Genomic DNA, 14,068 nt, shown 5'->3' with positions numbered 1-14,068 from the left:
AGTCGAGTGACCCCGAGTCGCAGCTTCGATTCCAGCTATTCGGACGACTTGTGCCAGTCTGCTTCTGAACAACCTTCGGCCAACAGTGCAAGGGGGTGGTCATCACCAAAGACTTCATTCGACAAATCACATCTGCGACTCCACCCACGAATAAGCAAGCTTAACGTAGTCCTGGGAGGCTTCTTCGGATTATCCCAGGATTTGCTCTCTGCGACCACGAGGCAAAAGGGTTGGGCAATTAGGTGGGATAGCATTTGACATCAGAATACCTGCTGCTGAAGAAGCACACGACAAGTTCCGCCAGGATCATACAGTCAACTTTTACATTGGTATAAAGCTGCCAGGAGTACGAGACGCTCGGACCTGGTCAAACGCATATCTTGGTATAATCCGATTTACAAAATTGGAAGCGTCAGTCTGCGATTGGAGGAGGAACTGACCGGGCCCTGACCGGACCCCCCTCTGCCCGCCCAATATGGCGCCCACCCCCAGCGTCGTTCATCTACCCAATGGGCAGAATCTAACCGTGACAGCTGTCTTTGGTGGCTACTTCTTCAAGTCCAATGAGCTCAATCTTCACACAAACGTCTTCCCAGCAGGCTGGACTGTCATCATCCAATCCGAAGACTACGCAGATGATCACAATGTGGAGGAATCGGCACAGGTCGAGCTCGCTGGCATGCCAAAGGAGAAGAAACGGCATATACATCCCTTCAAGCGACCTACTTTGAAGAACGACAACCTTTTCATATCGTCAATATCGAATCCTTCTAGCAATGACTTTAAGGCTCCTACGAGTCCTACCCGACAAATTGCCATGATGCTCTGGGCTTCATTATACTGGTACTTTCACTTGCAACAACCATCTCCCTACATCGTAACCGAGGCTTCTAAGAACACACCAGACTCAGGAAAGCCGAGAGGGGAATGGCGCATCAACATTAAGAGGGAAGGGGTTTTCCGAGGCCGAAATTTGATACAGAAGCTGGAAAGGATGGGATTGATCACATCGGAAGATTCGAGTGTCGGTGTTCACCCAGACGAGAATACTGCGGAAGGTTGGTCAGAGATGTTCATTTCGCAAAGGACTTTCTGGCAGCTGTCAGCAAAATTATTCCTGTTCACTCTGACACCAACGACTGGATCGACACTCATGGGCTCTCCATACACCAGCCGACCAAGTTCTCCAGTGCGGGGTGGTGATAGAAATTCCTCTCCAGGTCAAAAGGAAGTTGGAAATTCGGATTCTGGATTGTGGTCACCATCAACGTCGGGGCCATTTTCGTCTGGAAGTCATCTGCCGACTTATTTCCCACCTCCGCCACTTCAGTATGCCATTACCAATGGAATTCGCCATCCAATGCGTCCAAAGCCAGCTAGACAAGGCGAAATTTTCTACACCAGATATATTCCTAGCGTTGGGCAATATCTGGCTTTTCGAACTGCTTCTCTGTCTGCGCGACCTGTTGCCTATAATGGACCAACAACATTGCTATCTATTCCAAAACACCAGACAGCCACATCTATCTCTTCACTTCCTACCCATCTCTCCATTTCATCTGTTGCAGATCTAACAACACCACCTTCGGAGACGAATGATACTACTCTGATGACGGATCTCCAGCTGCTGAACAAGTGGATGAATGTTCCTCGAGTTTCGAAGTTTTGGGGGTGTTCAGGTCCGCAAGAGACTCAAGAGGCGTTCCTCAGAGGCAACTTGAAGTCCAATCACTCTTTTCCGGTAATTGGTCTATGGGATGGAAAGCCGTTTGGATATTTTGAATTATATTGGGTCAAGGAGGATATTCTAGGAAAGCATCTGGGTGATCGTGCTGATGATTATGACCGTGGTGTCCACGTGCTGGTTGGAGAAGAGGAATTCAGAGGGAAGCATCGGGTGAATGCTTGGATCACATCCCTTGCGCACTGGGCATTTATTCAGGATTACAGAACCAATGCTGTCGTTCTGGAGCCAAGAGTAGATAACGAAAGGTATGCCTTCATTTCAAGCATTGGAACGTTGACTTACAGACGCAGGTTCATTTCTCATCTCAACGATTCGGGTTTCCTGAAAGAAGGGGAGGTCACATTCCCTCACAAACAGAGTGCTTTCGTGAAGTTACGAAGAGAAAACTTCGAAGCTCCAGCAATATGATCTCAGATAAGCTTGGAATTATCTAGATCATTTCCACAATTGCCTCCCGCCAGAGAGCCCACATCATGCAGGAGCATTCGCCATACAAATCGCAAGCCAAGTCTATCAGAAATTCTGTCTGCAAATTCGCGAGTCGCGACTGGTGGGGAAATGTTACCCAAGATAAAAATCGATAGACATGCTCTTGTCCCTTGCATCAATTTCCCAAACTCCGGATTAGGGATCCGAATCGCAAGGATGAGGCTGAAATGGCGATAACGGGCGTGTTAAGCCTACTTCTACCCCAGTATTCAACAGGGCTCGTGCGGCACAGGTGGACGCGACCCTTCCAGAAGACGCCCCCTGATTTCGGCTTGAGCGGATAGACGGTTCGCTAATCCTTGTTTCTCCTGAATTCCAACGAGTGGCAATCTAGATTTGGATATATGCGATTGCAGGCGAGTATTGATAATGAATGACAACGTGGGGGACTTACCAAACTTTGAAAGGTACAAATAAATTCTATGGAACCCGAAATCGTTTGACTTAGGGGCCGACTTTTCGTTCCTTCAGAGTCACCCCATATTGTTCCCATCATGCTTTTGCTCACTACTTTGATATTGGCCATCACGGCAAATGCAGCTGTGATCAGACGTGATAATTCGACCGTGACGGTAGCATCTCTTCCTCAATTTTCGAACAGCACAGCTCGATTAGAAGCCATCAATACCAAACGGGAAGGATGGCTTTACGGCCCCTCACTCCTAGGGAATGCATCTTTCTTTCCCACTGGAAGCCTGGGAACAGCAAGGATGCAAACAGATATGGCATTATTCGCCGCTGAGTCCGCCTACATCAGTCCAAAAGCACAAGCGGATCTAGCAGCCGTGCAATCAGCAGTTCTTGCCGTAAGTCACTCTTGAAGTGTCAGAATATGATCTGACAGCCTCAGAATAGCGGTCTCAAAAGTCTAGACGACTACGCACGTGTCTTATATGATGGCCAATGGCTGAATTCCGTGCCAGGCGGAATCGGTAAAGGCATCTTACAGAATTATACGCAAGATCTCCTCTTTTCCATGGAACGTCTCTCCCTAAACTGCTACCCTCTTCGTCGTCTCAAGCCTACCGATTCCCTCCCATTCACCCTCGACCTCAACACCTCCATTGCAATCACCACACTTTCTCTCCCCGCTCTCCTCACTTCCGGTCGCCTCTTCATCGCAGACCACAGCTACCAACTCAATTACCCAAAAGGAGCAGGGAAATACGGCGCCGCAACCACAGCGCTATTCTTCATCCATCCTATCTCAGGCGACTTTCTACCACTAGCTATCAAGACGAATGTCGGATCTGATCTGATCTACACGTCACTTGACGAGCCGAATGATTGGCTACTGGCCAAGATCCTGTTCAACGAGAATGATATCTTCCATGGCCAGATGTACCATCTTGTTGCTTCGCATGACGTAGCCGAGATTGTGCATCAGGCTGCAATGAGGACTTTGAGTGATGACCATCCGGTGATGATACTTCTGGACAGATGTGAGCTTACTACCATATTTACTCGAAAACCATACTGACGAGGACTTCGCAGTGATGTACCAAGCCTACGCCGTTCGACCGTACGTCTTCCCCATGCTGACACGACTCGACACCAGCTAACATCAAAGCAGAGTAGGCAACGCAGTACTTTTCAACGATGGCGGGTACCTCGATCGAGCATTCTACGTCAACCACCTCGGAGCCGCTGAGTTCGTCGCTGATTTCTACCCAATTGCTGGATCTTTCCAAGCCAATTACTTGTCTACCGATCTCAAGAACAGGGGATTGATCAATTCGACTTTTGGGCCGGAGTTGAAACACTTTCCGTTCTACGAGGATGCTAAGCTTATCCGAGATGGGATATTTGAATTGTAGGTCTATTTTCTCTCTCTCTTCAGCCTGTTTCACCTCTCAAAGCCAATGAGATGTATCATCAGAAGAAACTCAGCTAACACCTCCCCTCCCAGCATATCAACCTTCGTCAACACCTACTACCCCACCCCCAATCTCTTCACCACTGACACAGAACTAACCTCCTTCTTCCACGAAGCCAGCACCCTCGCCCAAGTAATCGACTTCCCCTGCTCCTCCTCTTCCTCCTCCCAATCCACACCCTGCAATCCCACCACCCTAATCTCCATCCTAACCCACATGGCCTACCTAACCGGCGTCCAACACCACGCCCTCAACACAGGCGACCCAGTCTACTCCTCCGGAACGCTCCCCTTCCACCCCACAGCACTCTACTCCCCCCTCCCCACAGCTAAAAACATATCCTCGTCTCAACTCCTGGGACTGCTTCCCCCGGTGTCGGATGCGCTGTTTCAGATTTATCTGCTGGCGGTGTTCAATCGGCCGCATTATGAGGCGCAGAATAAGACGCTGGTGTGGGAGTTTTCGGATGAGGGGTTTCTTGGGAAGTTTGGAGGAGGTGGTGGAGGGGGTGAGGGGAGGGGGAGGGGGAGGGGGAATAAGATGGGGAAAGAGGTGGAAGGTGCGGCGGAGGTGTTTAAGAAGAGGATGGAGGGGATTAGTGCAGAGATTAGGGGGAGGGGGTTCGATGAGAGGGGATTGAGCCAGGGGATGCCGTTTGTGTATAGGAGTTTGGATCCTGGGACTATTCCGTTTTATTTGGCTGTTTAGCTGGATCGACAGGTGACGCGTCATTGGGATGGGACTTTTTGGCGTATCGTGCAGGGTGAGGCGAAGGTGTTGGGCGTCAGGAAGGCGAATAAAGGCACATGCATTGGGCTTGACGTGGCGTGACGTGTTGGGAGAGTACTGGGTTCGATTCTTGTTGATATTATTCTTCCTCCTACATTTTTATTTCTCGAGGTTGGAGTGGGAGTTTGGTTTGAAGTCGAGAGCGAGTTGAGTAGGCGATGTGGAAGCTCTTTTCACAGATAGATGATACATCTCACGAATAGACGATTGGATTGGATCTAGACTAAGCAAAGAGAAGGGTTGGGATAAAATACAACATACAAGAGGCGTTTTTCGTTTTTGTTTCTTAGCCCATGTACATATATTTTGAAACATATCCAAATACCTTTAGCTTCAACATTTTCCTTTATCGTGAGAGAAAGAGTTGAAGCAGGTGAGAGACGCCTACTTTTTTATCTTGATCTTAACCAAATAAATTCCATCAGGTCCTAATTTCGCTATTCCATTCGTATTTAGGGAGAGCTGGCCTTTGGTCTGATGCAGTCCGTTCGGATGTAATGAGGACCAGGGGAGATGTAAATTGCCTTTTCCCCTCACCTTTTTCCTTGACCAAGTATAAATGCGGCGGGTGCGTTATAGTATCCACACATTTTCCGTTCTCGACATCTACCTAAATTTCTTTTCGCCCCACCTAAGAGACTATCGAGGAAGCAAGTAAGCACAAAAGAAAAGAAGAAAGAAAGGGAGCGAAAGAGAGAATGTTTACAATGGAAACGAGGAAGCAGAAGCAGAAGCAGAAGCAGACCAGGAACTATCACCTCAACTCAACTCAACTCCACTCCAATCAACAGTCAAGAAACCCCCTCTGTTTATTTCACTTTCGATACTCCCATCCAATTCGGGCTGGGTTGCGCTGAGCCGTTCCGTTAATTCATATCACAAGTCGCTGCATCCAAAGTAGATTCAAACCAAGTCAAGGAAAAAGAAAAATGCATATTCTCCAAGGTCACTACAACTAGTCCTGCTCATTCATATCAAACAGAGCAGAACTGAAGTAATCCCAGCAATTCTGTACAATAATACAATCCAGCATGCACGCATCCATCCATGCATTCATCTAATGCACCTTCCCCATCTCATCCCGTACCGATATTACACTCCACTCTACTCACCCTTCAGCTTATCCTGCGTAACCGAGAACGCCGTCTCCAACAACTTCGCCTCCTCCTTCGTATGACTAGCCTTCAATCCCGTCGCCACACTAGCGCTGGGGTCACGTCCCGCATACATAACATGCTTACGATCATGGAACTCCGTCTGGTTAAGCAGGGTCTCGATTCTAGGCTGGGTGAAGCTCCACGCGCCGGCATTGAGAGGCTCCTCCTGGCACCAGACGATGGTTTTCGCGTTCTTGTAGCCGTCGAGGTTCTCCTTGAGTTGTTGCCATGGGAAGGGGTTGAGCTGCTCGATGCGGGTGATGGCGGTGTTCTTGAGGTTGTTGTCGGCGCGGTACTTGTAGAGGGCGGCGTAGACTTGGCCGGAGCAGAGGATGACGCGGTCGATGTCTTCAGGCTCGGCGATGGATTTGCCGTGTTCGGGGTCGGGGATGATCCATTTGAATTGGGAGTCGCCGGTGAATTCCTCAATTGGAGAGCGGGCGAGAGGGTGGCGGAGAAGAGACTTGGAGAAGAAGATAATGAGGGCTGTGAGATGTTAGCTGGGCACCATGATTAGAGGAGGAAGACTTACGCTTGCGGAATTGTCTATTCATCTGTCTTCTCAAGATGTGGAACAAGTTGGATGGTGTAGTCATGTATGCGATCTGCATGTTGCAGTCCTGGTGTTGACGCTCAAGCTTTTCTGGCGAAGGGAAAATACGAGGATCCTCATTACAGAGTTGAAGGTATCTCTCCATACGTCCCGAAGAATGCTCGGGTCCTTGTCCGTCATAACCGTGAGGTAACGACATAACGAGACCAGATCTCTGCATCCACTTGACTTCACCAGATGCCACGAATTGATCAATGATACATTGAGCGTTGTTGGCGAAATCACCGAACTGGGCTTCCCACATAACGAGGGCGTTCGGTGAGGAGAGAGAGTATCCGTACTCGAATCCAAGACAACCGAATTCACTCAACGAGGAGTTGGAGATGACGAATTTGCCCTGGTCCTTGCTGATGTGCTGGAGAGGAGTGTAAGTCTTCTCATTCTCTTGGTCATGGAAGACGGCGTGTCTCTGAGAGAAAGTACCACGCTCAACATCTTGACCGGAAACACGGACATGGTGACCTTCCTGAACAAGGGATCCGAAAGCAAGGGCCTCAGCAGTTGACCAATCGATGTTAGTTCCCTCAGTGACGGTCTTGACACGGTTGGCAAGAATACGCTTCAAGTTACGGTGGACATTGAAATCTTCTGGCGCCGTTCCAATGGTCGTGCCAATGTGCTCCAGAGTGCTGACAGGTACACCGGTAGGGTTGTGGGGCAGAACTTCAGAAGCCAATTCCTTAGGCGACTTGAATCCGTTCCAGGCCGAAGTGGTCCACTCCTTGGATGTTGGTTGGTAATCCTTGCTCTTAGCAAAGCTCTCCTCCAACATACCCCAAACCCACTTTCTGTGCTCATCAATATCTTCCTTGGTGAAGCTTCCATCTTTCAGGAGCTGGTCAATGTAGATATCAATTTGAGGCTCGTGTGCTTGGATACGCTTGTACATGAGTGGTTGAGTGAACGATGGCTGATCAGTCTCGTTGTGACCATGTTTACGGTAGCAAACAAGATCGATAACAACATCCTTGCGGAACTCAGCGCGCCAGTCAGCAGCCAATTGGCACACGTAGTTGACAGCCTCAACGTCGTCAGCATTCACGTGGAATACTGGGGCATCGATAGACTTGGCAATATCGGTACAGTAGGCAGTTGAACGAGCGAAACGAGGATCGGTAGTGAAACCAATCTGGTTGTTGACGACCAAATGGATGGTACCACCGGTTGAGTAGGCAGGCAGAGAGTGGAAACCAAGACATTCGTAGACAACACCCTGGGCAGCGAAAGCAGCGTCACCGTGGAGAAGAACCCCCATAGCAGTGTTGTGTGCCTTCTCATCGTTGTTGTAGTGTTGAATGGCTCTGGTTTTGCCCAACACAACTGGATCCTCGGCTTCCAAATGGGAAGGATTGGCGACAAGGGACAGCTGAACACGCTTTCCAGAAGGAGTGGGTCTCTCGAAGTTCATTCCCAAGTGGTATTTGACATCACCGGATCCCTCATCCTCAGCAGCAGCACTTCCTCCGAATTCACTGAAGATGGACTCATTCGGCTTTCGGACGACGTTGGAAAGGACGTTAAGACGTCCACGATGAGGCATACCAATGACAATATCCTTGACGCCATAGTCAACACTTCGGTCGATCAGGGCCTTCATTCCAGGTACCAATGTTTCGCAGCCCTCCAAACCGAAACGCTTGTCGTTGGGGTACTTTGTTGCCAAGAAGCTTTCGAAACTGGAACTCCAGATGAGACGGTCCAGGATTCGGCGCTTCTCATCGACAGAGTACTTGAATGGTTGTGGCACTTCGATACGCTCACGGAGCCAGTCGCACTGTTCTCTGTCTGGGATGTGGATGTATTCGACACCGTATGAGCCGCAGTAGATGCGTTCGCAGGCGGCAATGATCTCTCGCAGAGTCATCTTCTCACGGCCCTCTTTCTTGAATCGTGGCAGGATACCAGGGCCCAGAGTATATTCGGTATCGAGGTCCTTCTCGGTGAACTGGTAGTGCTCCAATCGTAGCTCCTTAGGGTTGCTGTATCCAAACTCCTGAGCCTCGCGGCGAATACCCAAGGGGTCGATGTTGGCCTTGTGATGGCCACGAGCTTGGTAGGCTCGCACAAGTAATTGTACCTTCAAGTGATTTGTGACATCTGAGCCCTCTCCAGCACTCATGCCCACGCCAGGCGAAAATGTCGCAACGCCTCCAGATGGCGTAGGGACGAGGTTGGGCGGAGGAGTAAATGCCTGGGACATTGGCATATCACCGCTCTCCATATTCCTGAAATATACCTGCCATGAGATATGGACGCTCTTGGGGTCTTCCTTCCACTGCATGTACATCTCATCGATATAGTTGGCGGTATTGCCGGAGAGGAAGCTATCGTTTGGGTCCGGGGCGTTCGCGACGGCAGCAGCATAGCGCTTTTGGGTGATGGGAGTATATCGTTTCGAGGTCGACTTCAGTGTGCTGGAAGCTTTTGAGGACATTCGAAGTGGTGTTTGGGAGGAGGTCGTACAGAGGGATCTGCTGCCAGCTTTCAGGAGCTGGCAGCTCTTTTGCCGCAGGGAGCTTCGAAGCATCGTGGCGGCCAATGCAGAGAACAGATATTAAGAACGAGAATAAGTAGATGTATCCAGTACAATCAACGCTAGCGGTGATTGTCTGAATTGACTTGAATGGGGGACAAGACAATTGAGGCAAAAGGGACAATGAGAGGCGGAGTAAGTCAAGTGCAGCAACAGAGCAGATGTAGTTTTTCGATGGTAACAGGAATTCGCTGGGTCGCTCGGCCGCTCCACTCTGGGCTGCTCCTTGACGGCTGGCCTTCCGGCTTCTGGCTACACAGCGGACCAATCCGCTAGCAGCAGCCGGGGACCGGCCAATCAGGCAGAGGCAAGGGATGAATCAAATTCCGTCACGTGTGTGTGGCTGAGTCATCACTTTTCGAGACAAGCATCACCATTTGAACTCAACTTACCTATGGCTTGCGCAGAGCACATTTACAGGCAAGACAAAGAAAGAACAATACACCTGCACGCGCCAATTTTCACTGCGTGATATTCAGCTGCTTTAACACTAGAACATAATCTTCAAGTCCTTGTGTTAACCTCCTTGCTCAAACATCCAGCAAAGAAACCAAAGTCTTCAAACTGTGAATCTACATTGTCTAGGCTGCAGTACGCCTTGATATCAACGTCCTTGGGGCGGCTTGGCCTAGATGCAGCGACAACATCATCAACGACCTTGACATGGCCCCCATCACCGGAGCTGCGGCTTACAAAAAGAAGGACGGCACTCTTACCATTTCAAAGGATCAAAAGTCTATTGTATGGCTGCCTCACGGCTCAGACAAGGGACTGACCATTCAGGTGGCAAATATCACAAGTACGTCTTCTTCTCAATCTCAACTTCAATATTTTGACCATATCTAGATCTTCAACAAACCCCCGAGACTGCAGCAAAGGTGATGCTGAAGATTTTCGACAAGTCACCTGATGCCCCTGAAGCCGTAACCCATACATTTCTTTTCAACTCGCCCTCGAATCCTCGTGCAGAGGCCAATGCCATCAAGGAAATTCTCACTACCTTGATTGCAGCTCTCAAAGCGGAAGATGCGAGTATCCCCAAACCAAATGGAGGGTCGGCGTCTGGATCTATGACTATGGCCCATACAATTGTTTCACAACCAGGCAGTGCATCGTCTGCATGGTACGATGATGCGCAATTAAAGGTTGATTACCAGCTGCAAGAATCGTTGTTGAAAAAAGACCTGAGTCTTAACCGAACCTACATGGAATCAAGGCGGACGAAACCGGAAACGATCACAGATTCTCAGTTTAACAGACAGTTCTGGTCCACCCGATTGAATCTACTAAGAGCTTTTGCGGTGGAGTCCAACCAGAAAAAAGGGTCTTACAATGTCTTGTCTGCTGTCAAACCGCGCCAGGTCGATGGAGAGCTGAAGTTGAACATCAGTGCTGAGCAAGTCCAGTTGATCTTCAGTCAGCACCCATTAGTCAGACGCGTTTACGATGAGAATGTACCGAAACTCAAGGAAGCGGATTTTTGGTCAAGATTCTTCGTCAGCCGACTGTTCAAGAAGCTCAAGGGGGAAAGGATCACAGAAGCAGATGCTACAGACCCGACATTCGACAGATACCTGGATATCTCTACTGATGATGGCTTGGATAAGAGATTGCTCTCAACTCATATCCCAAACATCATCGATTTGGAGGGAAACGAGGAAAATCAAGGTGGGAGCAGAAGCGGAAACCGGAAGGATATCACCATGTGGCCTGACGCGAGAACGAAAGTACCAATCATCAGAACGCTGAATAGTCTCAGTGAGAAGATTATGTCCCAAGTCGCACCTTCGGATATTGATCCAGCAGCCCCTATTGGTATGGACGAGGCGACTTACAACCAATTGGTACTGCGGGATTTGCAGGGTGATCCGGAGGAAAATCGCATCATGCTTAACATCAAAGAGCAGAGTCGATTCTTTTCAAGTGAGAAATCGGAACTTTCAGCTGAGGCTGCTATGTATGCCAAGCAGGTTCCTCCGGACATATTGTTTGACCTTCAGATGGATGTCGACCCTGAAATGATGGATCACGACGCTGCCGGAGGGTTGGACTTGCGGGCTGCAATAGGAGTGCAAGAAGACAGCGATAGTGAGGACGAAGACAAGACGAAGGGTCATGTCGGAAGCAAGGCCAGCATTGCAGACGCTCAGAGACACATACTGGAAGGTATTGTCGCTCGGCGGGCTGCACTTGAAGGCTCAGCCGCACAATCTCTGTCTGGATTATCGCAGCATATATTTGATAGATTGGTCCTGACTCATACAACGACCACCGAGTTTCTCCATCACTTCTGGCTAGTCTTCTTGTCTGGCGATGCCGATAAGGCGAATGAACTTGCGCAGCACGCCACCAGCTTGGAAAGAGCCATGGATCGGATTAATGCTGTGGCAGCTGATGCCGAGAAGGAAAGAGAGGATGTGATCCGGATCAAGAAGGAACATATCAAGACGGTGTACGAAAAGACGAATAAAAGGATTCATTGGAAAGCTGAGTCTGTAGGAGGTGGTCAAAAGGTCGTGATGGAGATGATGGACCCGACCATCAGAACGCTGCAAAAAGCAACAAAAGAATACAAAAGGGCTCTGGCAGCTGAGGGCATGGATATCTCATGAGGCGAACTCGGATGGATGGGTTCGCTGTCATATCCGAAGGCGTTATAGGAAGGAACGAGGGTATTGCCTGTACATCACCACCATCAAAATCAACAAACACTGAACCTCCCTTACCTTCCGCTTTTCCTTTTCCCCCCACCCCCACCTCAATCATTCCCACCCTCCCATATATTTGCGCATCTGCGCGCAGAGGCCCGACACCCTTTTTGTTATTGCCTCCAACTTTGGATATCAATCACGATGGCAGCTACAATAGGCATACTCCCTGCAGATCTAGGATCCTCCACGTCGAGAATCCCATTACGACCGAAAGCTGTTACTCCTACACCTACAAATACCATACGTCGGAAGGGCTCGTTTATCCGGCTTGCCGACTCGTCGGAAGAATTGCCAAGTTCACATGAATCCATATTCGAGGCCTTTTGTTTCTCTGCTAGTGAAGCAAGTAGTCACCATGTAGGTTTTGTAAAAGAAGTGTTTCCGTTGGATCTTGGCGGTGTTGTTCCTAGTCATAAGACCTTTCCAAGATCCGGGCATCTCCTACAATATTGACAAGTATTAACTAACACCATGGTCCTTCTAGGCCGAGCTCGTCGACATCCCCTCTCGCATTCCAAGACCAGTCAAGAAGAACGACGAGAATAGCAGAGATGTATCACCATCTAACTTCATCGATACGATTCATTTTCGCTACGGCAATGGTACAGTTCTGGATACGATTACTGAGCAAAAGAGCTATACAACCATCAGCAGCAAAGCGAGGACGAAGTCGGCGGATAATAGCCCAAGTATTCCTTTTCTGGGTCACCGAGATAGTTTTATCATTTCCAAGACCCCGAGACGACAGATATCGTTCAGTCTGGATGATATTGAGGAGATCAAGAGGTCGTATCATGATGCCTGTGTTGTGATCGAGGTGGGTTCCATTTACCTAATTCCTTTTGATGGCAATCCGAGTATCTTGTCGTCTGGTTTCGCACTCCCTTTGCTTCATGAGCCCTGTCAGGAAATTATGCTGATGTGCCTCAAGCAGGAATTATGTAAACCATTACTTGTCCAAGAAATATATGCTGAACCCAAAGTACCCATCCAAGCACCACCCGACAGACCTCCAACACCGGAAGGAATGCCCTCTTGGACCGAAGCACAAGTCCTCGCGATTCCACGTCGCCGTCAATCAAACCTACCCCAAGCATCACATCAAAGTCGAGTTCGCAGATTCTTCAATCTCTCCAGTGCCCCAACGTTAAGCTCCTGCCAGGTTTCGGACGAGAGAAACAGAACTGTTTCTGCACCAGTTCCGGGAAGAACAGCACCACGATTCCGGCCCCCCAAAAGTGTTTATGGAGCAATAGATCAACATCCATTCGCCAAAGCTCCGATTGTGAAAACCCAGTCAGTTGCTCCTTCGGCCATACCAAGACCTAAAGGTAAACGTCTACAAAAGCAACAGCGAGTACGATTCACACCATCCGCGACCGCACGAGATTCTGAAGCAAACATGCTTCAAGCTGCAATAGAATCAACGACAGCTACAGCACCTCATCCATTTCAACCATTTCCAACTACCGAAACCCCTCCACCGAAGAAAGTCTGCCCGCATCGAAAAACAAGCGGCTCCATAGCGGCTCAGGACAATCCCAGGACTACCACAGCCACTGAATACTCAACCATCCACTCCCCGGTACCATACCATCGAGACGAAGACACCACTTTGCCATCCCCAAATCCAGGAACAGCACTTCCAGACTCCCCCTTACCACAAACCCAAGCCGAGTTAGACTCCCTCTGCGTTCTCGAATCTCCACAAGAGCGCCCAGCCTCCGTATCCTCAACAACCTACCTCATGACAGGCGCTCTTCGAGCACCTACACCACCGCCTCCATCTGTAGCTCTTGAGCCAGAACTGGCCAAGGAAAACTGGTGCTGGAGATGTACGTTGCGATCTGCTGTTGGCAAGCTCGATGATTGGTGGATGAAGAGTGCGAGGTGTATTTGTTTTGTTTGTTGTGGGTTTGATATTGAGGATGACATGGATGGGGAAAGGGAGAGGGGCGATGGGAGGGGGAATGGAAGTGGAAGTGGGACTGGAAGTGGGAGAGGGAGTGGGTATAGGTCTCGGTATAGTGAGATGGAGGGACCGAGGAGAGTTGTTGTGGGGAAGACGCTGGCGGGGAGTTTGTGATGGATGTGAAGGGTGTGAGATGGCTTGACGAGACAAGACATGATGTGTGGAATGATGGATGATAAA

At 49.4% G+C, this 14,068-nt stretch overlaps 6 protein-coding genes across 6 annotated transcripts; 5 read left to right on the top strand and 1 right to left on the bottom strand.

Annotated features, from left to right (window-relative positions):
- Positions 1-475: 475 nt before the first annotated feature.
- On the top strand, positions 476-2,155 carry ONS95_005807 (uncharacterized protein; the record flags this gene model as incomplete). The annotated part of the gene is made up of 2 exons (XM_058499239.1): positions 476-1,992; positions 2,038-2,155. 2 exons carry the CDS (start codon positions 476-478, stop codon positions 2,153-2,155), a joined length of 1,635 nt encoding a protein of 544 aa, XP_058351507.1.
- Positions 2,156-2,730: 575 nt separating this feature from the next.
- ONS95_005806 (uncharacterized protein) lies at positions 2,731-3,133 on the top strand (the record flags this gene model as incomplete). Its single annotated transcript, XM_058499238.1, has 2 exons — positions 2,731-3,042; positions 3,092-3,133. The coding sequence occupies 2 exons, from the start codon at positions 2,731-2,733 to the stop codon at positions 3,131-3,133; spliced, it is 354 nt and encodes a 117-aa protein (XP_058351506.1).
- Positions 3,134-3,212: 79 nt separating this feature from the next.
- ONS95_005805 (uncharacterized protein) lies at positions 3,213-5,173 on the top strand (the record flags this gene model as incomplete). The annotated part of the gene is made up of 4 exons (XM_058499237.1): positions 3,213-3,678; positions 3,731-3,758; positions 3,810-4,049; positions 4,146-5,173. The coding sequence occupies 4 exons, from the start codon at positions 3,213-3,215 to the stop codon at positions 4,819-4,821; spliced, it is 1,410 nt and encodes a 469-aa protein (XP_058351505.1). The 3' UTR covers positions 4,822-5,173.
- Positions 5,174-9,417, bottom strand: KGD1 (2-oxoglutarate dehydrogenase E1 component). The gene has a single exon (XM_058499236.1). The coding sequence runs from the start codon at positions 9,197-9,199 to the stop codon at positions 6,485-6,487; it is 2,715 nt and encodes a 904-aa protein (XP_058351504.1). The 5' UTR covers positions 9,200-9,417; the 3' UTR covers positions 5,174-6,484.
- Positions 9,418-9,868: 451 nt separating this feature from the next.
- TFB1 (RNA polymerase II transcription factor B subunit 1) lies at positions 9,869-11,817 on the top strand (the record flags this gene model as incomplete). Its single annotated transcript, XM_058499235.1, has 2 exons — positions 9,869-10,004; positions 10,052-11,817. 2 exons carry the CDS (start codon positions 9,869-9,871, stop codon positions 11,815-11,817), a joined length of 1,902 nt encoding a protein of 633 aa, XP_058351503.1.
- Positions 11,818-12,057: 240 nt separating this feature from the next.
- On the top strand, positions 12,058-14,002 carry ONS95_005802 (uncharacterized protein; the record flags this gene model as incomplete). Its single annotated transcript, XM_058499234.1, has 3 exons — positions 12,058-12,273; positions 12,401-12,733; positions 12,848-14,002. 3 exons carry the CDS (start codon positions 12,058-12,060, stop codon positions 14,000-14,002), a joined length of 1,704 nt encoding a protein of 567 aa, XP_058351502.1.
- Between the last annotated feature and the right edge of the window lie 66 nt (positions 14,003-14,068).

The sequence above is a fragment of the Cadophora gregata genome (genome assembly GCF_030347475.1).
Source record: "Cadophora gregata isolate MNR1 chromosome Unknown scaffold_16, whole genome shotgun sequence".
NCBI classification, from domain to species: domain Eukaryota; kingdom Fungi; phylum Ascomycota; class Leotiomycetes; order Helotiales; family Ploettnerulaceae; genus Cadophora; species Cadophora gregata.
The sequence above is the reverse complement of the archived record's forward strand: the minus strand, read 5'-3'. Positions and strand labels throughout refer to the sequence as shown.